We start from the raw sequence: 24,619 nt of genomic DNA, 5'->3' as shown, positions 1-24,619 counted from the left end.
GGATGAAGATAAAAAAGACAGTGTCCCTCTCCGTAGACGGGAATTTCATGACTTGGTTTGCTAAATTCGCTAAGCAAATGGCTTAAAACTTAAAGGATGTAATTTTATAAAAGAGCAAAGAAAAACTTTATTGAGTAGAATGTAAGACGCTTATCTCAAGAGAAGGTACAAGGTGAAATGTGGTTATATTCAGAGTTTAGATAAATTAAGCTTATGAATATTAGATCCATGACAGATTTTTCATAATGTCATGAGGCACTGGGTAAAGTTGTCCTTTTTAAGGGAACTGAGGCACTGTTTCATATGTTCCTTAGATAGTTAAGAGTAAGAAATACTAAGCTAGCTGAACTACTATTCTTCATTCAGCCAAGATATTCAAATGTTCATAAAAATGAAAGGCAGGGAAATAGCTGAAAAAGTTAGAAAACATCATCTCATTCCCTTACTGAAAAGGATATTACCTAACCTATGTGAATACTTAATAAATAACAAAATAGGAGGATCCCAACAGCACGACTGAAAGGAACCATCATTTATTTCCTGAAATGAAAACATTTCAGGATGTAGCAGTTCTACTACTACAAGATCTACAAGTAGATGAGTACTTCTCCTCTTTTGCAATGCCACAGGTTCTATTCTTCTATACTCTTCAATACTCCATACTTGAACTCTTCAGTCAATACTTCGGTTTCCTCTATTCATCACTAAGAGAATGAACCTTTTCGACCAAAGGACCATAAGGGAATCTAAATCCCCCACCACAAGGGATGTGGGGAGTGCTAGTACCCTGTGTCAGGTCCTCTATGTCAAAACCCTTCAGACAATAGCTAACATGAAGACTTGGAATATTCCTGAATCATACCCTACACAATGGTGAGCAAAAGATGGAGATGGCAAAATGGCATGCATCTGTGATCCCATGTGTGAACAATTCTGTACACACATGGGACATACGCATATGTGTGTGTATACACCAACACACACACACACCCTTCAGTCTATTCCATTTGTGTATAATGCCTAAAGAGAGGTCTTGGCTAACTCTGGAGGGAAGGATTTCAGATGTTACTTTCTTCTTGATACCTTCTGGTATCACCTGGATTTTGTACAAGATACTATTAATACTTTGTGAATGTTAGAAACCAAGAAAGGAGTAAAAGTGCTATAATCCTATAGATAGAATGTTAACTTGGTGTGTTCTTATAACTATTTCCCTCTGCTCTTCCTCTTTCCACTCCTGTCCACCTCTTCCATTCAGGTAAGAATCCTCCAGCTTTAAATCACCTTCCCTGACCTCACCTGCTCAGGCTTCAGCATGACTAATGCCCAACCACACAGGTTTCTGCATAATATTTTAGTTGCTCACTGTGGCCTTATAATTGTACTTTCATTCTCCACAAGTATATATTTTGCCTTCACATTTACAGACCTGCTGCATCTTCTGCTGCTGCTCTTTGCTTCTACGGCATGGATGCACCAGCAACTTAAAATGAAGAAAGTGTACCCTAGGTGCACAAGTCAGAAATCTGATTTAGTTTGTGGGGTTAGATTAAAGGGGATCCCAGGGAGAAAATACAACAAAATAATGTCACTCCTAAAAAGGCCTTTTGAAACAATGGAAACGAGCTATAGAGTCACCTGGATGACAGCTCTGCAACTCTAATGCTCGTTGTGCCACTTCCAGCATCTCAAGCCAAAAAAGGCTGCGTGACCTGGGATTAAACATTCTGTGCCTCAGTTCCCTTATCTACAAAAGGAGGATGATGAAGAAGAAACTCTGTTTCCTGACCAAACAAAATAGAATACACATATAAGTACTTTTTAAAGAGATATAGCCTTGACCTAAATATTTATTGGGTATTTACTATCACTAGACATTGTGGTACACACATTCCTGTGTAAGTATCTAAGCAAAAGACCCTGGAGATGGAGTCACAAGGAAGAATCTAATCAAGGTACCATTTTGTCTCTTTCTGAACTGCAAGGCACCTAATCTGTCTGTGCCTCAGTTTCCTCACTTTGCAAATGTGAATTAATATATACATGTCAGGGGATGTGTGAATTAAATAATATACCTTAACATGCAAAACGGTATTCAAATATATGATAAAATGAAAATATGGAATGTACAACTCTTAAGAATTTTAGAGCCACCATCATAATTGCTATGGACAGATCTATAACAGTCAAACTTCACTCTAATACTATCTGACTGAGCTTTACATTTAAGTCATATTTTAAGTTTAGACCAAAGAAATTGTCAGCCAAAAAATATTTTTAAATGTATTACAATGTATATGCAGAATAATTTCGCTCACTCTGCAATAACCATTCCAGCTATCAAATAGTGTCCTAGCCATTATTTTAAAATAATATTCCTTTTTAATCATATCAGTTTGGGTGATATTTTATTGATATATAATATTCATATAGCATTTTACTATTTGTTTTACCAATATTAACTAGTTAAGTTTCATATATCCTTTGGAGACAAAATCATTTTCTGACAACTACTTTTATGTTTTATAATAAAAACCTAAGTATAATTAGAAAACAGTGAATGAAACTATCTCAATTGTTACTGGATGTACTTACACATAGAAAAAGTGTTTCCCTTTTCATTCTTTCACTCTGAAAGTCAAGACAGCATGAAAATAGGGGCTGGGATGGGAGGCAAACATAAGTTATCCTACTAAGAAAGTAGCAAATGGGAGAGTCCCAGGAAAACTGGAAACTGACAAGGTTTTCTTTAAGACTTCTGTACCTCCCTTGATACCTAACTCCCTCTTCTAACTATGAAAACAGCACTCTTGAGAAATCCTCACCCTTGAAGCCCAGTCCTGTAAGTGACTCCTAGATAATCTGCTAAAATAATCCAAGCTACTAGAAGTTTACACATTACACCATCTAAAAATGCTTTTTCCAGAGATTAACCCAAAGGACGTAAAGTATTTTATGGGATGTTTAAATATTTTTCAGGCAATTTTTTTGTTAGAATCGGGTTCCTAAAGTCTAAATTCATCCATCTAAATTCATCTAAAGTCCAAGTTCATTGAACAGGAAAAGTAAAATCACTGATAAGAAAAGACAGCCCTTTTAGATGCCTTTTAGATGACAACATGATTTTGTGTCCATAAATAAAATGATCAAAGATGAACATACGCTTTCCAAAAGTGAAGCCAAATATTTAATATACCTCGATGCTTGTACAAACTAGAGTAACAGCCACCAAACCATTGTATACAGAATCAGATAGTATCACTCACCACCATATACAATCAGTTCTAAGCACGCTTTTCATATGCTAAACCATCCCATTTGCCATTAAGAGAGCCATAATCCAAAACATAATTGGGCTCCTCTATTCAAACACTTTCAGTGGCTCCCATGCCTAGAGACATACTTTTTAAATGTTTCTTTTAAAGGGTTCCTACAGGCAAAGAAGAAAGAAACCTTAAGAGGTCTGGGGGCATAGAGTGGTACAGCTTGCTAAAACAAGAGGAACATCCTTGACATCTTAGGTTGTAAATCAGTCATTCACGCAGACTTTGGATCTGTTCCTCAGCAACCTCTACATGTTGAAGTGCTCCTGGGGTCATACTAGAATCTCTGCTCATCTCAACCTGCACTCATTCTCCAGGTGATTTCATCCAACGTCTTGACTTTAAATGCTTTCTGTATAATGATGACTTCCAAAAGTATATCTTGGGCTTCCCTGGTGGCGCAGTGGTTGGGAGTCTGCCTGCCAATGCAGGGGACACGGGTTCGAGCCCTGGTCTGGGAAGATCCCACATGCCGCAGAGCGACTGGGCCCGTGCGCCACAACTACTGAGCCTGCGTATCTGGAGCCCGTGCTCCACAGCAAGAGAGGCTGCGACAGTGAGGACCGCGCATCGCGATGAAGAGTGGCCCCTGCTCGCCGCAACTAGGGAAAGCCCCTCGCACAGAAGCGAAGACACAACACAGCCATAAATAAATAAATAATTAATTTTTTAAAATTTCAAAAAAAACAAAAGTATATCTTTAGCCTGACCCCTCCCCCAAAGACCAAACTCACATTTCCAGCATCCTACTCAACTTCTACCCTTGGATGTCCTCACAGGCATCTCAAATTTAACTTGACTGTGCTGGCCTGGAATTGGCCTGAGCCATTGGGCTAAAGTACCCACACAACACTGTCCCTTAGTAAAGGCATGAGACACTCTGATCAAGAGTACTGTTTTATAACCATGACCTGAGGGGCTTCAGGGAGGTTAGCACCAGCTTGTCAGCGTTATTCACGGATAACATTGTGATGGATGATTTGCACCTGGTCTCAGAGAGCCTCCTGGAAAGCTCTGCCACTGAGGCTGGTTATATAGCAAGAAAACGCCTGTGTGACCAGCGGGGGATCAGAAACTCCAGCCAAGACGCCATTTTGGTCTCCCCGGCCCGCAATGTTCTGTGCACACACTGGTGGTTCTTGGTCCAAGAGAGCAATATGGCCTGGCATGGCCTGACAGAGGGAGGACAAGTCCAGCTGGCTCCTGGCGCCGCCAGACCCCATGCGGCGATATGACCCTTGCCTGTGGTGCAGATCCTTATTTGGGTGCTGTTGTTGTACTGCACCATGTTCCTACGTTATACTATAGATCTGTAAGCACTGCTACGTGGGGTCCTGTGAATCTTCTTCAATAATCGAAGCCCGTCTAATGGACAAGATTAGTGCCCCAAACTAAGCTCCTGACATCACCCCCAATCCAGGTCCCCCTGCACTCCTCATCTCAGAAAAATGGGAACTGTATTCTTTCAGTTTCTTAGGACAAAAATGTTGGGGTTATCTTTGACTCCTCACCTTTGTCCTGCCCATCCCGTCCGTCAGTAAGTCTCATTGGCTCTCCTTCCAAGATATATCCAGAATCTGACCATATCTCACAACTTTCTCTACAACAGCCTTACTTCAAGATCCCCTTATCCATCACCAGGATTATTACAACAGCATCATAACTGTTCCCTCTGTTTCTGCCCGCGGCCTCCTGCAGTCTATTCTGAACTCAGCAGCCAGAGTGGTCCTGGTGAAACATAAGCCAGCATAGAACACTCATCTGCTCTAAAAAGCCAAACTCCTGATTCTCACTTACACGGCCCTATAGGACTTGGCCCACATTACCTGCCTGACATCATCTTCTACCACGCCCTCCCAGCATCCTTGCTGTTCCTCTGCAGGCCAGGAATGCTCTCATCTTTGGGACATGCTGGGCCCTCTGCTGAGTGTTATTCCCCAGACTGCCCCTTGGCTAATTCCCTCACGCCCTTCATCTAAAAGTCACCTTATCAGTGACTTTATCTAAAATTAACCACCAAGACCATCCAACGTTTCCCACCCCTCTTCACTACTTCATATTTTTCTCCTGAGACTTATCACTAACATACCATCTTTCCCCAGTAAAATGCAAGCTCGCCAAGGGCAAGAATTTTCAAGTGTTTTATCCTCTACTGTATTTCAGTGCCTGCGACAATGCACAGGGAATTCAACAAGAATTCAATAAATATATATGAATGAATACATGCTTATAGAATTAGTATAAAACAATGTTTTTCTTTTTTTTTTTTTAAAGTCTAGTTCATTGGCATTCTAGGAAGGCATGTAGCTCCAAGTATCCCCTGGTATACAACCAATGCCCTCAACGGCGCATCTATTTCAGCTGCAGGGGAATAGGCCTAGGGTAAAGCCCACCTCCTTCCCGTGGAATAAGAGACCTTGCTCTACTCTGTTAGACTCGCTCATGCCGCTGCCCCTCACACCCAGACAATTCAGTTACGTCATGCCCTCTGCCTAGAACATCTACTGATTCCAATTTTTCCTCCAGAGAGCACTGATTCCACACTTAAAATCCAGTTTCCCTTTCACCTCCTCTTCTGTGTCTTCCCAACTCTCACTGGGTGGTTAATTTCTTCCTCAGTAGCCCAGCTCCAATCTGCAAGTAGTTCTATTATAACTAAGTTTATAGCAGTCTCCTCCATTGACTCTGAAGGAGAGAGTACCTTAAGAGAAGCCATGTTTTCCCTCATCAATTTACTTGGCTCAATACCCAGCCCAAAGGTCAACACACTGGAAGTGCTCAATAAATGTCACTGAATGAAGCAGTAAGAACAAAATTGAGAAGAGGGAACAGTGCAGAGAATATAATCCCCTCAACTGGAAGACTCCAAAGATCTAGACCTGAGGCCACCACATGACCTTGTGAAATGTGTCAGTTTCTTCACCCAAAAAGTGGATAGAATACCTTCCCCACCTACCTCACAGGGGCGTAGAGCTCAAACAATAAAACAAAAGTCAAATCTCCCGTAAGATGTTTTCATTATCAATGTATAGATCATAGATTTTTGCCCCATTTTTTAATCTCAGAATTGACTCAGCAAACATGGAAATAACTAGATTAAAACCAGGTATATCTAACATAACCATGCCTCTACTGGTTTATGACATTCAAACAGGATAAAAGCAGGAAGTGTTGTCCAGAAAGAATATTAAAATCCAGGTTATATACTCTCCATATATATGGAGAGAGAGATATGTTATATAATGTAAATCACGATGTACAGAGGACTATAATTTGATATTTATTACACTCTAATATACGGAATATTAGGGAACTTGTCAGCAAACTTTAATGTTTATTAAATTTTTTTAGAGGCAGTAAATATAGGAACTAAAATCATAAGCTCTGGAGTCTGTCCATTTAGCTTTGAATAACAGTGCACTCTACCTTTTAGAAAATTAGCTCTTGGAAAATTAGCTCTCTCTGACTCAGTTTCCACCTAAGTTAAATATAGATAATAAGGCACATACCTCATAGGGTTGTTTAAGAGAATTAAAGGAGCTAATACATGGAAAGGGTTAAAATAGTGCCTCGCACATAGTAAGCGCTCATTAAAATTTGGCTGTTGTTAATGGTATTCATGACTCTTGAAACTTAAATGTTTCCATATATTTTTCTGTACTGGCATCACACTAACAAATGTAATGGAAGTTGAAAAGTCAAAGTTTTCAAAATATTTCATCCCAGAAAAGTTCTCTTTGTCTTGATATCTCTGCCACCACCTCAATCTTGCCTTAGAGGGTCTTTGTCAAAAACAGCAGTTAGGGACTTCCCTGGCGGTCCAGTGGTTAAGACTCCATGCTCCCAAAGCAGGGGGCCCGGGTTCAATCCCTGGTCAGGGAACTAGATCCCGTGTGCTGCAACTAAGAGCCCACATGCCGCAACAAAGATCCCGCGTGCCGCAACTAAGACGGGTACCATCAAATAAATATTTTAAAAAAACAAACAGCACTTAGATGGAACACACACGATGGGACTCGATAGCAGAAAAGGAAGTTGCTCTCATGTGCCTTAACGCTCCATTTCCCAATCTCCCCCCCCCACCCCTCCCACCCTGCCCCCAAGCCTAGGATACCCTGTGATACAACCACAGCATGGAATGAGGTTACCATCACCCACCCAGAGGTGTAATTAATAACTGGAGGCCAGATTAGGTTAACTGTACCTGACGTTGGCCTTACTGCCTGACTAGCCACTTCCTCCTCTTTGCCCACTATTCACAAAAGGAATCCAGAATTCCTTCTCCACCAGCATGAGGGCTGAACTTCTAACTTCTCCAACTGTTTTCCCCTCAGCACTGAAAGCCCTGGAAGAGTGGAGACTCCTACGAATAAAGCCAGACCAAGATTCTGAAGACCTGAACTCTCATCCTAAAGATACTATCTGGGGTAAATCATTCGGTTTCTTAGCCTCCTAATCCTTAATGCTGCAATATTTCTGCCTAATATACCCGCTCATGAGGTTTTAAGGGAGGATTAAAAGGGAAAATAAACACGGGAAAAACACTTTGGCAATTTATGAGAACTATACAAATGAAATGTAATTCTAATATATGATTCCTGGCTCATTTGCTCTCCTCCCTATTTAGACACTGACTTTGATCCCTGGAGCCATGCCATTATAAAGATTTCTTTTACAAGAAGAAATTATGTTCAAAGAGAAAAAAATAATTTATTAAAACCATAGGGTTATAAAGGTGAGTGATATGACAATAAATAACAGGCAAACCTCTGCGTTTAAAAACACCCAATAAGCACCAAAATCCTTAAGATTTTTTAAGAAGCAAAGATACTCAATCGGCAATGAATATTAATAAAGCTAAAATGGATTGCCTGTGTAGAGCAAAAAGAAAAATAATTAGGTCATATATTGAGCTCCGTTTGTTCATTCCAAAAACAATGTAGCATTTTTTTCCTGCCCAAGACAAACAACCTCACTTGAGAAAGTAAGTATGCAATTACCTGAATCAGATGCTTCCACCCAATTAAGAGATAAGCAGAGAAGGAAAAATAACAACAACAGCAAATAAACCTAATACGTCTTGAGCACCTAAATGCCTTCCATGGATTATCTCTTTACTCCTTACAGCAACCTTACTTGATAGGTATTCTTCCCTCATTCTAGCTAGACCTAAAGCTTAGAGAGGAAAATTACTTGTTCAAGATGACACCTCTAGGAAAGTACTCAAATGGAATTTAAAACGTCCTATCGAATCCCACAGGTTAGGCTTTTACCACGACTCCATGCTCCCTCCACCAAAATAACATAGAGCTCTTCTTCTAAAACCCAAGGGAAGTGGGATTCTTTAAAGATTTTTAGTACCTCTAAGGATGATGGGCACAAATTAAGAGTGAAGTGGAAGTGATCTCATGCAGGAACAGACAATGGGGTGGCTGGACTGCTGATATTAGTTGGCAGGTTCACTGTCAGTACTGAAAATGGCACCATCACCTACAAACAGTAGGGAATTCAGTATCTAATTATCTGAAGAACCTTTCCAAAATTTAAGTCAAATAGGTGAGATGCAGAAGTGTCTGAATGTGGTAGGAGCTAAATGAGGATCAGAGAATACTCGCTTTGATAGCTTTCAATAAGACTTGACCTAGAACTTGCGTGTGTATTCTAAAAATAGAGAGGGCTATGGAGGACAGAGGTAGCATTTGGGGATCCATGGCAAGAGGGAATAAAAGAGGAAAGGTCGTAGAACAAGAAACTGGATAAAAATCAATAATAATTTCTTCCCGCAATCGACTATTCCAACTCACTCAAATGATGTAAAACCAAACATAAGATGAGGAAGAAACTGCTCAGTTGATGGCTCACAGATTGTTTTCAATCCCATTTGACATAAATCTGGTAAGAAAAATAGGCTCTATAGGAAAATGAATATATGTACAATTAAAATGTTTCCACCAGTCAGATCTCTCCTTGAAAGAAAATTCTAGGGCTTTCTTCTCGACGAAGATTCTTGGTTGGACCAATGATTTGTTTTAAACAAAAGAAATCTACAACAAAAATATAGCCATCTCCAAGGAGTCTAACTGAAATTTTTAAATCATTCTGGGATTAATAATGTTTTTCCATAAGGGTACTGTTCTGCTTTAGAGAGAACAGTATTATTAAATTAAAACTAAATTAGTTTTTATTCAAAAACTCCATTTTTCTGTGTTACTAGTAAATTGCTTTTAGCTGGGGTCTAGAGAAGCAATGATTAATCACTTCTCCCCAGACACCTAAAAAAGGCAGTTATCAGAGTTATGCTTTGGCTAGATTAAAGAAGTGAGCTATGGCTTGTTAGCCATGAGATGTATCCACCACAAACTCATCTTTTCTATCTTATAATAGCCATTGCCATGATTACTGCGCTTTTCCGCCTTATATTTTCCCCTCACTTGCCACAGCAAAGTTTCTCAGTCGGCAGTGGTCCTCTAACCCTGAGGGCCTCCAGCAAGGTAACCCTGTGTTAACAGAACTGTCCACTGGCAGTTCTAAGACAAGGCAAAGGAAAAGAAAGAAGGGTGACAACAGGACAGAAACAGAGAAACACAAGAGCAGAAGAGGAAGAGAAGCAGCAGGGAGTGGGAGAAATAAAGAAGAAGAAAAGATGGCAGAAAGAAGAAAAGAGGGAGGGAGTGCAATAAAGAGAAAAAGAAACTGTGGCCAAGAGGTCTACACTAAGGAGAAAAGTGGGAGAGGACCCCACAGGCACATAGGAGGGCCTAGTACTAAGTTATCGCCTCTTATTCTTACTCGTCTTTGCCCACAGAGGAAACGGAATAACAACTCCTGGGTGCCAGTTACCTGGATGAGTTCGTCCAGCTCAGTCGAATTGACACAGGAGTGCTGGGAAATGAACGTCTGCTTCTGGATCACAATGGTGGTCCTCTGGGAAATCTCGTGAGGCTGCTCCAACGCTTTGAACACTGTGGCTCCGATGATCAGATAGAGGACGACCACCAGGAAGATCGTGGAGACCGTCTTCCATTTCATAACATTAATGGTCGTGTCAGTCTCCACCCGGGAAGCAAGCACGGTGGGTTTCGTGGAGAACGAGAGCCTCGGTTTAGAGTTCTGAGCGGCAGTTTTAGGATCCAGCAAGTCAGGGGCCGCCACTGCCAACAATAGAGAATGGAGGTTAGGTTGAAGGAGGTTAGAGGGGGCTGGCTCGGCTTCTTTCAGGGGTCAGCAAAGGTGGACTGAACTTGCTCTCCTGGTGGAAGCTCCAGAGCCTACACCAGAAGTATATAAGGGTTCAAGGGAAAGGGGCTGGGTCTTAGCTCTCTGCTGCTATTGGGGTTTCCAATGGGAGGAAAAAAACAGGAAGCGGACTAAGAACCTTTAAAAAAAAAAAAAGAATGCGAGGGCTTCCTAATTAATTTCAAAATTTATATCTGTCCAACGTGCTAGTCAACACATTTACAGAACTCCTAAGAGTTGATGGTACTAAGCTAGATATTTCAGTGCTCATAAAGAAGGCTAATGGATTATTCCTGTTCTCAAGAACTTAACACTCTATACCACAAGCCATCAGTGTAAAGAACGTTATCTATTTTTATTTAAAAATTCATTATAATAAAGGAATTGTATTGTAAGTGAATTTGCGATCCAAACATTGTTGCTCGAAGTAGAACGTTAGTAATTATCTGGTAAAACATGATGGCAAATAAACCACTCAGTAGCTCAATCATTTCTTTTTGCTGTCCTCCAAAGTGGGCTCATGATTAATCACTGTCTGTATTTTGTTAGTCAATCTCGGACATCTTTAAAAAAAACAAAAGTATTTCTACCCATTCTGGCACAAAATCATAGGTGCAGCCGAGATGACAAGTTCCTTCCATTTCAACAGTGAAATTATCAAGAAAAACAATTAAAAACATTGTCTCACACCTCAGACCCTACATGCTCTGTACAGAGCTAATTGCTCCATTAGAGTGGATTTATGTATTCTCTTACAAATTCCCATATATTCTGAGGTGACTCTAAATCCATTTATTATTCATCTCAGCTGTTCAAAAATATCATTAATGGCTTTCCTTTAGAAAATTCAAGAGATACTAGACTTCCACTCGCTAAGGGGAAAATAAGCCATCTACTACAGAATTGGAAAGGCAACACTGAACCAAAAGGGGTAATAGAATGGCTGAAAGATGGGAGATTTAAAAAAACTCAACCATAATAATCAAGTTAACATACATAATTGTTAGAGATATAAGTAAAATTACTTTAGTGTATATAATACAGGTTTAATAAAATGATAACCTAATCTAAAAGACACTTTTAAGTAAGTATATAAGAAATAATCTATGAAATTGCACCCAAATACCCTACAGGAACCTGAAATTACTCGAAAATAAGAAGTGTCGATTTTCACAGGGCTACATACCTTGCCCTCTTGACTACCACTGTGAGTTAAATGTAGGACTACCAGAGCTGGAGTTCATAAAATAAATCATCTGTTGCCCATCGGAAAGAAGCTTTGCAAGCAAAGCTACGTGAAGCACCGGACCTAAGTAAGCAGTGTTGTATAATGATGACAGATAAGAGGGCTCCTCAATCAGCAAAACTCTGAATGGTTCTGACTTTGAGGAGAAGTCGGAGCTCTGATGACTTAACTGTACCCCTGTCTCCAAGCGGAGATTCCACATACCTACAGCTCATTTCAGCAATTTCCAATGGTTCAACCTGCTATAACAAGTATGTACACATTTTCCTCCTGATACAGTCAGCTGCTCCAAATAAAGCCACAAACTAGCAGACGCCTTTCACACGTGATATTCATAAAGGCAACTTCACCCAAAATTAGCACTGGATACATGTTTAATGTTTTAATTTTTTGAAACATTTTAACAGAAATGTTGATAACAGCTAAAATCACTGTCATCTGCTGTCTAGCCACTCCACCCCACCTGCAAGCTGCTTAGTGAGTCTCAGTGAAAAATAAAGGTCATAATCTAAAATTAAGCCATCTTTGGAATAAAAATAACAGAAAATCACATAGAAGCTCCATATTATCTCTCTGAAGGAAGCTTTCCAAGCGTTCTCTGTGCTCTCATATTTCTGATCTTTCACATCACTGGTTTCTGGTCTGCGGAACTGGAAAACACCAAGACTGTTTACCTTGATGCTCCCAAATCCTACTCCTAGACTGCAGTGCTAAACTAAGGTATTATTGATATAACATGCTTTGGGGGAAAGGGGACAGGTTTTTTTTTTTAAGATTGTGGCTGTATGTTATTAAGTTAATACATTTCCTGATGGATTTTAATTCTTTTAAGCTATTGCCTTATTTTTTAATTAGCAGAAATATATATAATACATATTTGGCGGACAGAATGGGCAGAAACTAGTGAAATACCAAAATAAAAAACAACAGCCTTTCCCCTCGGTCTAATATGGGGTACCCTCTGGGTTTCCATCTCCCCGTCGTTTGATGTATGATCATGAAGAGAAGCTCCTTAGAACAAGGAATCAAAGATTCACCCCTTCCACACACTCTCCCGGCACCATCACTACCTCCCTTCTCTGCCTCCAGCACCTCACAGAGTCCTCTTAATCCTGGTCTCCCATCCTTACCCAGGTATGTCTTCTTCGCTCCCGGCCACAACTGACGACTCAATACCAGGAGAAATGAGCTTTTTTCAGCACCACTGCCTATACCACCACGCAACGGGCAACAAGTGTGACCAGGGTCACCATGCGTCCTGCCCATCGGCTACTCCCAAGAGCTGACCCTCCTCCTCCTTCGGAAACTCCCCCAAGTGTCCCAAACCCATACCCAAGGCAGATGCAAAACCCCCAGGCACCAGCGGGAGAGTGGGGAGAAGCAGCCAGGAGAGGATCCGGGGATAGATTTGCCTCCAACCCCAGATTATGACCCAACACCTTGGACGGGAAACGAAGGTGGAAAACGTCCGCTTGCTGCCGGCGGGGCTTTTGCAGCCCTCCCCGGACTGGTTGGGGCTGAAAGCCCGCGGCGGGAGGTGGGGAAGAGGGTACCTGGGGGTCTCACCTTCTCCTGCTCTATGGCCGGGTCTCTCCCGCGAGGCGCTGGGAAGCATGAGGCATGCAGCATTCACAATGTTTTGGGGTTTTTTTGTTTTTGTTTTTGTTTTTTGGGTTTTTTTTTTTTTTGAAAAAGACGGACTTGAAGCTTTTACAAACACGCCATTGTACTCACTTCTTATTCAGAGACGGGCTGCGCGCTCCGAGCTGCATGGGCAGGCATTTTCCCCGGCTTTGTTTTACAAGGTGGGGAGAGCGGGGCTGGACGCGGGAGGGAGGGTGGGGGGAGCGTGAGAAGAAACGGAATCGCGGGAAGGAGGGGACACCGGCGGGCCGGGCAGAGGGCGAGGCCGAGGCCAAGTTGGGCTGGGGCGCCGCCGCCCCCGCGCGCGCCTGCGGCCGGGCCCGGGTCACCAGGAGAGCGCCGGCCACCCGGGTCCCGCGCCGGCCAGCAGCCGCCGCCGCCGCCGCGCTCTCCGCCCCGGGCTCCGCGCTGGCCGGGCCCCTGCGCTGCGCGGCGCGGGGGTGGTGGGTGCAGCCCGAGCCGCAGTGCGCCCCGGCGTCTTTGTGCGCGAGCCTCGCTCAGCCCCTCTTCGCATGTCTTTGTGCGTCTCCCAGGCAGAGCCCTCCGTGCCCCGGGGGTGGAGGTGGGGTGGAGGTGGCACGGTCTCCGCGCGCCCGGCGCCCTCCAGCCCGCAGCTCGGCCGCCCCCCGCCGCTCTCCCTTCCAGGCTCGCTCCTCTCGCCCCTTGCTAGTTCCTTTCCCTCCTTTCGGAACTCCCTCCCCTTCGCACCCCTCCCACACCCCACCCCGTCTCACCGCCTGGGCTCTCCTCGCCGCACCTCCTGCGAGCCCAACCCTCGCCTGCGTCTCCCTCGCCTCTTCCAGACTACCCCTCAAGCCGCCTCCCCACCTGGGGGCATAGCCATTGGATTCACCTGCAGTCTCTCCTTTCGGCCCCTTCCACTAACCCTGCCCCCTCCCTAGATCCTCACTCACTTTATCGGGCACAATTGGCTCCAGCCCATCTCCTTCCAAGTCGGGTCGCGGGGGTGTGGGACCGAGCTTTGGGGAGCGGGTTCCTGGACCCCAGCACGTGGGCATCCTGCCCTCCCTCCGACCGCCCCCCCCCCGCCCCAGGGTTGTACAGAGACGTACACCTGAAACCCTTGCAGTGGAGGCGGTAATGAGGATGCTGATTTCTTCCAGTCTGCGCTTGGATAAGGGTTATCAAGTCACCACCAACCACCACCCCATCTCCAAGGGTGCTCGACCTAGGCAGCTAGCTCTGATGGGCAGAGTGTTGCACGAATGGGGAAAGCACCGGCAGCCAGGGTGAAGACATTTAGGGAGGCTAAGGGAACGGAAGAAAAATCTATTCGGTCCCAGGGCGAGACCCCTTTTGCTGGGAAGAGAGGTTGCGAATGTGGTCGGTAAAGCAGCGGGGTGCGAGACCTCAGACCTCAGTCTGAACTCGGCGCTCCCCGCACACCTCCGCATCAGGATCCCAGCTTGGCAGGTACCAGACTCCGCCCAGACTAGCAGACGGCCGCGTGGGGACAGCTGAACTCCTGGCGACCCCGGTGCGGGAACCGAACCCGCAGAGGAAGGAGAGAAAGCGCACAGAGAACGGGCTGCAGCTGTAATGAGCGAGTCTTCTCACCGCACACATGATATAGTGGAACTTCAGCTGGTTTGTAAACTCTTTTCTTCCTTCCCACTTTCGCAGCGGAATCCCCTGCTGACCTCCACCCTCCCACCTCTGCCGCTGTGTGAGTTTATCTTCCAGAACTGCTGCTCGGTCAGACTGGAGTATTTCCCCACTTACCAGGAGAATTTCGTAGCGAAAGCTATAGACGTGAAGGAGGTAAGGTAGAACAGAAAGACTGTCGATTGTAAAAAGAACGTTGTAAACCTTTCGCGAGGCTGTGGCCGTCTACGATTTGAAATGCCAAATTACTTTCTAAATTCCAGAATAGGTTCAGCCTGGCTGTCTCCTTCTTTCTCCTATTAAAAATGTCCTCCTTATTAGGAATTCCTTCCTGCTGGAATTGAAACATGTTTTTCTCGACTTCTGCTCTCAATAATAGTATAATTGGATGTCCTTTCTCAAATGTGAATGCTGACTTAAAACCCTTTCAGACTCTCTGGGTCACAGGTAATATGCTTCCTGATCTGGCTTCTCTTTTTCATTCCTGGTCCTCCTGGCTACTGTCATCTTCCCTCACACACCTTCCGCAGTCCTCTCCCCAACTTTACATGACTAAGACACTGCATCAGTAGGGTTCTCCAGAGAAACAGAACAGATAAGATGTATTCGTGTGTATATAAATTTTATTTTAAGAAATTGACTCACACAACCACGGGGGCTGTAAAGTCCATCTGAAATCCCCAGGGTAGTTCTGGAAAATCCGGCAAGAGGTAATGCTTCAGTCTTAAATTTCTTTTCCGGGAAACCTCAGTGTTTGTTCATAAGACCTTCAACTGATTATATGTGCCCTACCCACATCATCAAGGGTGATCTTTCCTTAAAGTCCGACTGTAGATGTTAACCACATCTACAAAATACCTCCACAGCAACACCTAGGTCAGTGTCTGATTAGATAATTGGGTGCTATAGCCTAGCCAAGTTGACACATCAAACTAACCATCACAGGTATTATCTTCCAGATCCCGCAGCAGTTAAAGTTTCTCGTAAATCCTAGTCAGGTGTTTCACTATTTGCTTCCCAGGACAACTTACGCTTCTATTTTTGCACTTGTCACATTGTGTTGTGCTTCTTTAAACTAGACTGTAAGCTCAGTTAGGGCATAAACCATGTCTTTCTGTTCCCCACAGTATCCACAGTAACCAGTGACTAGCGCTAAATACATGTTTGATAAACATCTGAATGAAAGTGAGATGGCAGACATCATTTATCTGGCCTCCTTCTAGATATTTGGAACTAGGTATCTTACATTTATAGAAAATGAGATAAATCCACCACTTACAGAATCATTTTCTACCCGATCACAGGCTTTTTGTTCTCTGAGTAAAATGATCCCAAACACTTTGAGTATTCTCTTTTTTTTGCACTTTTCCCCTTTTGCTCGGTGATTCTCTTTTGTTCCATCTGGGTCTTTTGCAAATTTAGCCACACCTTGCTAAGCACTGGTCCTCTGTCCAACTGGCTAATACTTACTGAAGTGTGGGATTAACTCATAGTTTAAATATGCCTGTGTGGTGCATCCCTTCCTCATGGGATGTACGACTCACCACCAATCCCAAATGCTGATTTGCCATTTTCCCTCCTTTTCTCTATCAAGTCATGTGCGGCATTGGTCCTCCATGTTCCCCTTGCATTATTCTCACATTAGGCACACATATATGTAAAGGGCTGAGAGTAGGGGGCCACGGATTTACTTTACAGGGACATTAAAATAAGATTTGAAAAAGAAACAAACAAAATTCCAAACTGTAGCATTAGCAGGAATCATTCCAACAAGCTAGCCTCAACCTCACAAATTATTCAAAAGAACCAAGAAACTAGTCCCCACACTGACTCTAGCCCTGCTTTCTACTGCAGCCGCTCACAGCCCCCTCAATTTAAAGACCCCTACCCCTTTAAGAGCCACCTTGCACTTACTCACTGTGTTTCAAGTAAGAGGGAAAAAAGGGGATAGACTAGTTTGTGTATTGTTGCAACTGGAGAAACAAGGAAATGGGATGGTTTATCCTGTTTAATTTTATGTCTGTATTTCTCATACATATAAATCCCACCAAACTGTCATAGAAAAACTAGATGGACTCTATTTCTTTCATGCTGCCAGACCCAGGCTACTCAACACCCATTAACTTAATTTTAATGGACAGGAAAACCTGAAATATGTAATAAAGAGACTTAGCGCCCCCAAATTCTATACTCCCCTCCTTCCAGTGCTTCCAGAGTTGCTGTTATGCTCCAACCAGCAGCAAGAAATCTACAGGACTTCACTTTCATGTTCAGTTTCTTTTTTGACCTTGGCCTACTCCTAGTTAAAACAAAAAGTAAACAAAAAAAGAGCATGCCACTGTCTTTTCCATAATTCCATTCACACCTAGAATTTTGGAGTTAAGGTGACTTCTGTGGGTATCCTAACTCTGCCATTTGTGAACAATGTTGAGTTTGAGGGAGTCCCTTTGTCTCCCTGACCATCAGTTTCGTCATCTGCAAAACAGGGATACTACACTGAACCCACAAGAGATTGTTGTAAGAATTAAACACATATGTGTTTAACGTTGTAGGTCCTCAAAAGAATTTCATTCTCTCTTGTGCTTGACCTAACCCAACGAACCAGGGGGCTCCCGGCCTAGCAAGACCACCAACAAATTCCAACTCTATAATAAATCTTGGCATTTATTTAATCTTCTGGATAACACAATTGCACAGGTCTAAGATGAAGAAGAATGAATCACTTTTGTCAAATATCTATTGAGTGCCTACCCAGTACCAAACAGGAGCTCTGTGGATATAGCAAGGTTGCTGCCTTCATTAAGCTTATGGTCTAGAGAGGGAAGGTGCTAAACAAACTTAAAATTCTAATCAATGCAATAAGTAGAAGGTACAGATTACAAGAGCATATAATGCCGGAGGGTCCGGCAGGCCTGTCAAAAGAAGTGACATTACAGTTGAGCCCTGAAGATGAGCGTGGGTGGAGAGGAAGAGGCATAATGTAAGGAAAGAGCTTCCTCGGAAGAAGGAAGAACGTGTGGCAGGAAGAAGCTTGGAGAATTTGGGGAGCTCAGAGAGTGAGGAGTGGTGATAGACAGTGATCAAGCTAGAAAGGCAGGCAGAGACCAGGTCATAAGGCCTTGGATTTTAGTTAATGGGACTTTGATGAATTTTCAGCAGAGCACTAACTTCATCAGATGACATTTAAAAGAAATCACTCTGGTTGCTACAGGGAGAACAGAAAGAAGGTGAACACAAATGAAAGCATGTTTAGATGCTGTTGCTTTAGTCCAGGTGAGAGATTCATGGTGACTTGTATGGGAGTGGAAGAGAGGATATGAGAGGTGGCAGCAGTAGATCATCAGGCCTCTGTGATCCACCGGGTATGGGGGGGTGAATGCTGAGGGAGAGGGTGGGCATTTTCCAAGAGGTTCTAGTTCATGTAAACTTAGAGAAGACAACAGCATAGGCAGTACTTCAGTGAAGTGCCTGCCTGATGTGGTCCCTCCAGGGACACTTACCTTCCCCCGTTATGGCTGTTACGGTTCTTGTGGGACTCATCCCTGATTGTTGGTGTCATGTGTGTCCTGGGTCTCAGCCAACACAGTCATTATTCCTCAGCCTTTCAATTGGTTCAAGCACGGGGCTGTGACCCACTCAGCCAACGGAACTTATGCCAGGGTTTCTGAGGAAAGAGACTTTCATGCTACATCACTGATCTTGAACCTGAAAGTCTTGGAGACTATTATGACAATAAGAGAAGAGAAGCTACCTGAGAATGGAGCCAGTACAGAGCAAACAGAACCAAAATGACCAGTTCTTTGTGACTACATTTTATCAATCACCTGTATCAAACTACACCATAAGCCATAAAAATTTTCTTTTTGTATAAGCCAAATTTGTCTTGAGATTTCTGATACTAGAAAGTCCTAATCAAAACATTACAAAGCAAGGAACTAGAGAAAGTGAGAAATGATTTACCTATATGGGGTCTCTAGGTTGACCTCCAATGATTCCTGCCACCTGGTATTCATGCCCTGTGTTATGAAACCCTCCAGCCCCCTTGAATGTGAGCTGCTAATGAACAGAATACATCGCAAGCAATGGGATGTCCCTTCCAAGGTTAGGCTTCCCTCTTGTGCGTACTCTCTCACTCTCTCTTGCATCTCTCACTCTGGTGGCAGCCAGCTGCCATGTCATAAGGCAGCCTTGAGGAGAGGCCCAGGTGAACCTGGAAGTGGATCACCTGAGGTCTTCTAACAGCCATGTAAGTGAGCTTGGAGGTTTCCTTCCCCATTCTAGCCATGAGATCACTAGAGTCCTAGATAACAGCTTGAGTGCGGCCTCTTGAGAGACCCTGGGCCAAAACCACCCAAGTCAGTTCCTTCCAAATTCTTGAGCCTCAAAAACTGTGAAATCACCTGGAGGAAAACATAGGCAGAACACTCTCTGACATAAATCACAGCAGTATTTTTTTGGATGCATCTCCTAGAGTAATGGAAATAAAAATAAACAAATGGTACCTAATTAAACTTAAAAGCTTTTGAATAACAAAGGAAACCATAAACAAAATGAAAAAACCACCTGCAGAATGGGAGAAAATATTTGCAAAACAATGCAACCAACAAGGGATTCATTTCCAAAATATACAGACAGCTCATACAACTCAATATCAAAAAAACAAACAACCCAATCAAAAAATGGGTGGAAGACCTAAATAGACATTTCTCCAGGGAAGACATACAGATGGCCAACACACACATGAAAAGATGCTCAACATCGTTAATTATTAGAGAAATGCAAATCAAAACTACAATGAGGGATCACCTCACTCTGGTCAGAATGGCCATCATCAAAAGTCTACAAATAATAAATGCTGGAGAGGGTGTGGAGAAAAGGGAACCCTCCTGCACTGTTCCCGAGAATATAAACTGGTGCAGCCACTGTGGAGAACAGTAAGAAGGGTCCTTAAAAGACTAAAAATAGAGCTACCATATGATCCAGCAATCCCATTCCTGGGCATATATCCGGAAAAGATGAAAACTCTAATTTGAAAAACTACATACACCCCAGTGTTCACTGCAGTAGCCAAGCTAGAGAAGCAACTTAAATGTCCATGAACAGGTGAATGGATAGAGAAAATGTGGTGTATATATACACAATGGAATACTACTCAGCCATAAGAAAGAGTGAAATAACGCCATTTGCAGCAACATGGATGGACCTAGAGGTTATCATACTAACTGAAGTAAGTCAGAGAAAGACAAATATCATACGATATCACTTATATATGGAATCTAAAAAAAGTGATACAAATGAATTTATTTATATAATAGAAATAGACTCACAGACATAGAAAGCAAATTTATGGTTACCAAAGGGGAAAAGTGAGGAGGAATAAATTAGGAGTTTGGGATTAACAGATACACACTACTATATATAAAATGATAAACAACAAGGACCTACTCCATAGCACAGGGAACTATATTCAATATCTTGTAATAACCTGTAATAGAAAAGAATCTGAAAATAACTGAATCACTTTGCTGTATACCTGGAACTAATACAACATTGTAAATCAACTGTACTTCAATTTAAAAAAATTTAAAAAAAACTGTGAGACCAAAAATGTGTCTTGTTTTCGGGTGCTAAGTTTTGGGGTAATTTGCTATGCAGCAATAGATAGTAATACAACCTCTAAGAGTTAAATTCCAAGTAAGCTTATAAAGTGTCAGTCAGACCTGAGTTATGCAAGTTACTTTAAGAAGGCAATTCCTCAAAGGCCAAAATGCATTCATTTTGAAGTATTCATAAACCTAAAATTAGAATATGTCAATCAGAAGGGAAGTTGGACATCATTAGAAGAATAGCAAAGGAAGCAAAGAGGTAGGTGTTAGAAGTGCCCATACAGGCACTGTCTCAAGCTTGAGTGTGCATCAGAATTGTGTGCAGTGCTTATAGGACACAGATTGTTGAGCCCAGTGCCAGAGTTTCTGAAGCATTATGTCTGGGGTGAGGCCTAAGAACTGGCATGAATTACAAGTTCCCAGGCGATGCTAATGCTACTAGTCCAGGGAGCACACTTTACGAATCCTGGAGGAAAAGCAGAATTTGGGTTCACTCTGCTCTGATAGCTTATAATCACAGAGGTGGTTTTTGCAGTGGTAAGAGATTGGGCTAGATGACAACTCAGGCCCTCTGCCACCGTGGTTGGCAATCACAGCAGGCACTGGTACACATCACCATTCACTCTCACTATTAAGCACCTTCTGTGTATCAGAAAGGCATTTTCCTAGCATTTGGGGATATACAGTACCAAAGAAGACACACCAAATCTTTGCAATCATGGAGTTAAAATAAGGAAAGAATGACACTAGTAAAACCATGTACATGTCTATTTGTAAAACATCATTGAGTTATTGAGGAGGTTTCAGATTAAAGTACCTCACCCTGAAAAATTTTTTTAAATGTCATTTTTTTCATAAAACTTTGCAAAATCAATCAAAATCAAGAGGTTAATTTTGTGAAAATTAAAGTCACTCTAAAATATACAACACTCAGCAATATCTTTTTTAATGGCTTTATATATTTGCTTACTTTAAAGTAAACACATACACAAAAATATGAAGAAAGATAAGATTTTTACATGTAAATAAGAATCTCTTTTATAATGGTAATTCTTAGTCCCATGTGATTTCTTTTCAGTTTTAAAAATTTATGTAAGTCAAAACACTCAACTTTTGCATATAAACATCAGTTCTTTAATCAGTGTACCCTTAAGTGTTAATTATTAAAGTAAGCTAATATTCATATATAATTTTGCTCAACAGGGAATAAGATTGACTAAGGATGATGTAAAGTAAAGAAATCCTTATAAAATGGTACTCTGTTATAATAGATTAAATTCAGAAAACATTAGAATTTACATAGTTTACAAAGAGGAAATTCTACTCCAGATTTTCTTTCTCCTTTCAAAGTTGAGTATCATAAACTATCACTAGGAAATGAACATTTTGCTAATATATATCTAGACTAACAATGAATTCATTAGATAATTGTTTAAGTCTGCCAGTATTAGTCAAACAAATTATATCAAATGTGATGCTTTTTATTAAAATCAGGCATAAAATCCATAGAGAACTAGAATTAAAATTTTTATTGATGGCTTTCATTACCTCCTGAATTCTCAGCACATCCAGTACTTTATTTAAAACTTGTATTTGTTGTGAAGGTTTGCCAATCCAGCATTTTGCCTTCACCTGAGACTACAAATTCTGACACCAATGAAGAACAAATCAATTCAATTTCTCTTCTAAAATTAAGTCACAAGATATAAAGGCAATAAAAAAGCAAATGGAGAATGTGAGGATTTGGAATCTCCTAAAGATATTTGTTAATGTGTTCAATAGCCAAAGACCTTAATTTCACCATTTATGTATAGAATCTAGCTTTCTCTCATACCTTTTTGTGTCTATGATTACATGAACACATACAAGCCTCGCTCAAGGCCATCTACTAAGTTTATGGAAGAATTGAGGTTAAAAACACATCCATCACCCAAGGCATGTTTGTTCTATAAGAAAGCGCTAAAACAAAGAAGAAAGCAGCTTTTGGTAGAATTTTTTAAATTGTTAAGATGATTGTGTGATCTCTCCAAATTCTACAAAGTGATCAAGGTGAGAACACTACCACCACCACCACCCGTCCCCAGGACCTTCACCAGTGGCTTCAACTCCACAGATCTCTGATCCATTCTCCATACTGCAGCCAGATGAAGTTTTTAAAATAAAATCTGGTTAAACTGAAGCCCTGATTAAAAGCATACACGAACTTCCCACTGCCTTCACCATAGAGACTAATAGGCTAAGGGCATTCTCAGGGCCTCAAAAATCCTTGCCCTGTGAATAATAATAGTAACAATAAGAAGAGGAATCATAACAATAGGTAACATCTAATGAGGCATTTGCACCAGCCCTTCGTTCAAGACCATTTTATTTACTACTTCGTTTACTCCTCATAACAACCATATGAGGTTATTATCCTCAGAGAAGTTAAAGTAACTTCCCCAAAGTAACATAGCTGGTAAATCAATACAACTACTATACAGGGCCCAGCTCACCAGCTTTTCTTCTCATTTCCGGTTTCTTGAGTATCCCCTACTCCTTCTTTCCTTAGAGCCTTAACACATACCAGTCCTTCTAGCCTAGACTGTGCCTGTTTCCCTCACTACTAGAAAATAACATACATATAAATAACATACATAACATACATACATAGAGAAACATAACATATTTCTCTAGACCTCAGCTAAAGCATACCTTCCTCAGAAAACGCTCCATCACCTCCTAACAAGATCAGCCCACCACCCCAACATATACACTCTCATAGCACTCTGTACTCCCCCTCATTTTCCTGGTCACAAGTGTTATTAAACTACTTCTTCAGATTATTATGTAGTCACTGCCTATATTAGTTTTCTAGGGCTGCCGTGACAATGTTCCAAACACTTGGGTGGCTAAGAACACCAGAAATTTTGATCTCAGTTCTTGAGGCTAGAAATCAGAAATCAAGGTGTCAGCAGGGCCATGCCCCCTCTGACAGAACTAGGGGAGAATCCTTCCTTGCTGCTTCTAGCTTCTGGTATTTGCCGGTGATCCTTGGCATTCCCCGGCTTGTGTATACATCACCAATCCCATGGCCATCTTCTCCTTGTATGTCTTCACATTGTTTTCCTTGTTTGTGTCTGTCTCTCTGTCCCAATTTCTCCTTTTTTTAAAGGACACCTGTCATACTAGATTAGGGCCCATCCTAATAACCTCATTTCAACTTAATTACCTCTGTAAAGACCCCTTTTCCCAATAATGTCACATTTTCAAGTACTGGGGTTAGGACTTCAATATACCTTTGGTGGGGACACAATTCAACCCATAACATTGCCTATGAGACTAAAGCAAGTTCCAAGAGAGAAGGGATCTTGTCATCTTATTCCTTAGCACAGTATCTTACATATAATAGGCACAAAAATCAATACTGATTAAATGAATGAAAGCCCATTATGAAGAGGTATTATTGAAAGAATCCTTCAGTTAATTAGGGCTCAGAATCGCTATGCCTATAGCATCAGGCAGGAACATACATGCACAAAGTGGGTCTAGTGAACCAGTGAACTGGAGGAGATATTCTAGTCATCTTTAGTTGATTATTGCCATGAAAGAACATAGATCCAGTGTGTTAGACCTTCCAATTTTCCAAGAGAAGTCAGATATCCAAATTGTTTTAGAAGAAACCTTTCCATTTCAAAATGGGGGCCACTAAATCAATTTTCAAAAATAAACGGTGATAACGGCAAATAAAACATATCTGTAGGCTGCACATGGTCCTGAAGCTCTCTGATTTCAGCCTCCGGGTTCAGGTAACATTAGATGCCCTGTGAGGTCATATCTGCAATGAAATGCAATGATTCCATTTTCTAGGCTATGGTAAGTGTTGAAACACCTCACTTCAATTGTAGTCATGTGGGGCTGGCACTAGGGTAAGGTTAGTGAGGCACTCCCCTGGGGCACAA

General features: G+C 42.0%; 1 protein-coding gene across 7 annotated transcripts in view; it reads right to left on the bottom strand.

The window, feature by feature from the left end:
- KCNK2 (potassium two pore domain channel subfamily K member 2) overlaps positions 1-24,619 on the bottom strand; it is a 231,297-nt gene that overhangs the window by 147,387 nt on the left and 59,291 nt on the right. For 2 of the 7 annotated variants that reach the window (XM_033438007.2, XM_033438008.2), the window contains exons 1-2: positions 12,936-13,071; positions 10,164-10,474 (exon numbers count right to left, since the gene is read on the bottom strand). In XM_033438007.2, the coding sequence (XP_033293898.1) occupies positions 10,164-10,474; positions 12,936-13,071 (447 nt within the window). The other 5 variants (XM_004275241.3, XM_049702844.1, XM_049702873.1 and 2 more) reach the window with 4 other exon arrangements.

This window comes from Orcinus orca, chromosome 1 (genome assembly GCF_937001465.1).
Source record: "Orcinus orca chromosome 1, mOrcOrc1.1, whole genome shotgun sequence".
Taxonomy (NCBI): Eukaryota; Metazoa; Chordata; class Mammalia; order Artiodactyla; family Delphinidae; genus Orcinus; species Orcinus orca.
This window is presented reverse-complemented; position numbering and strand designations above follow the sequence as displayed.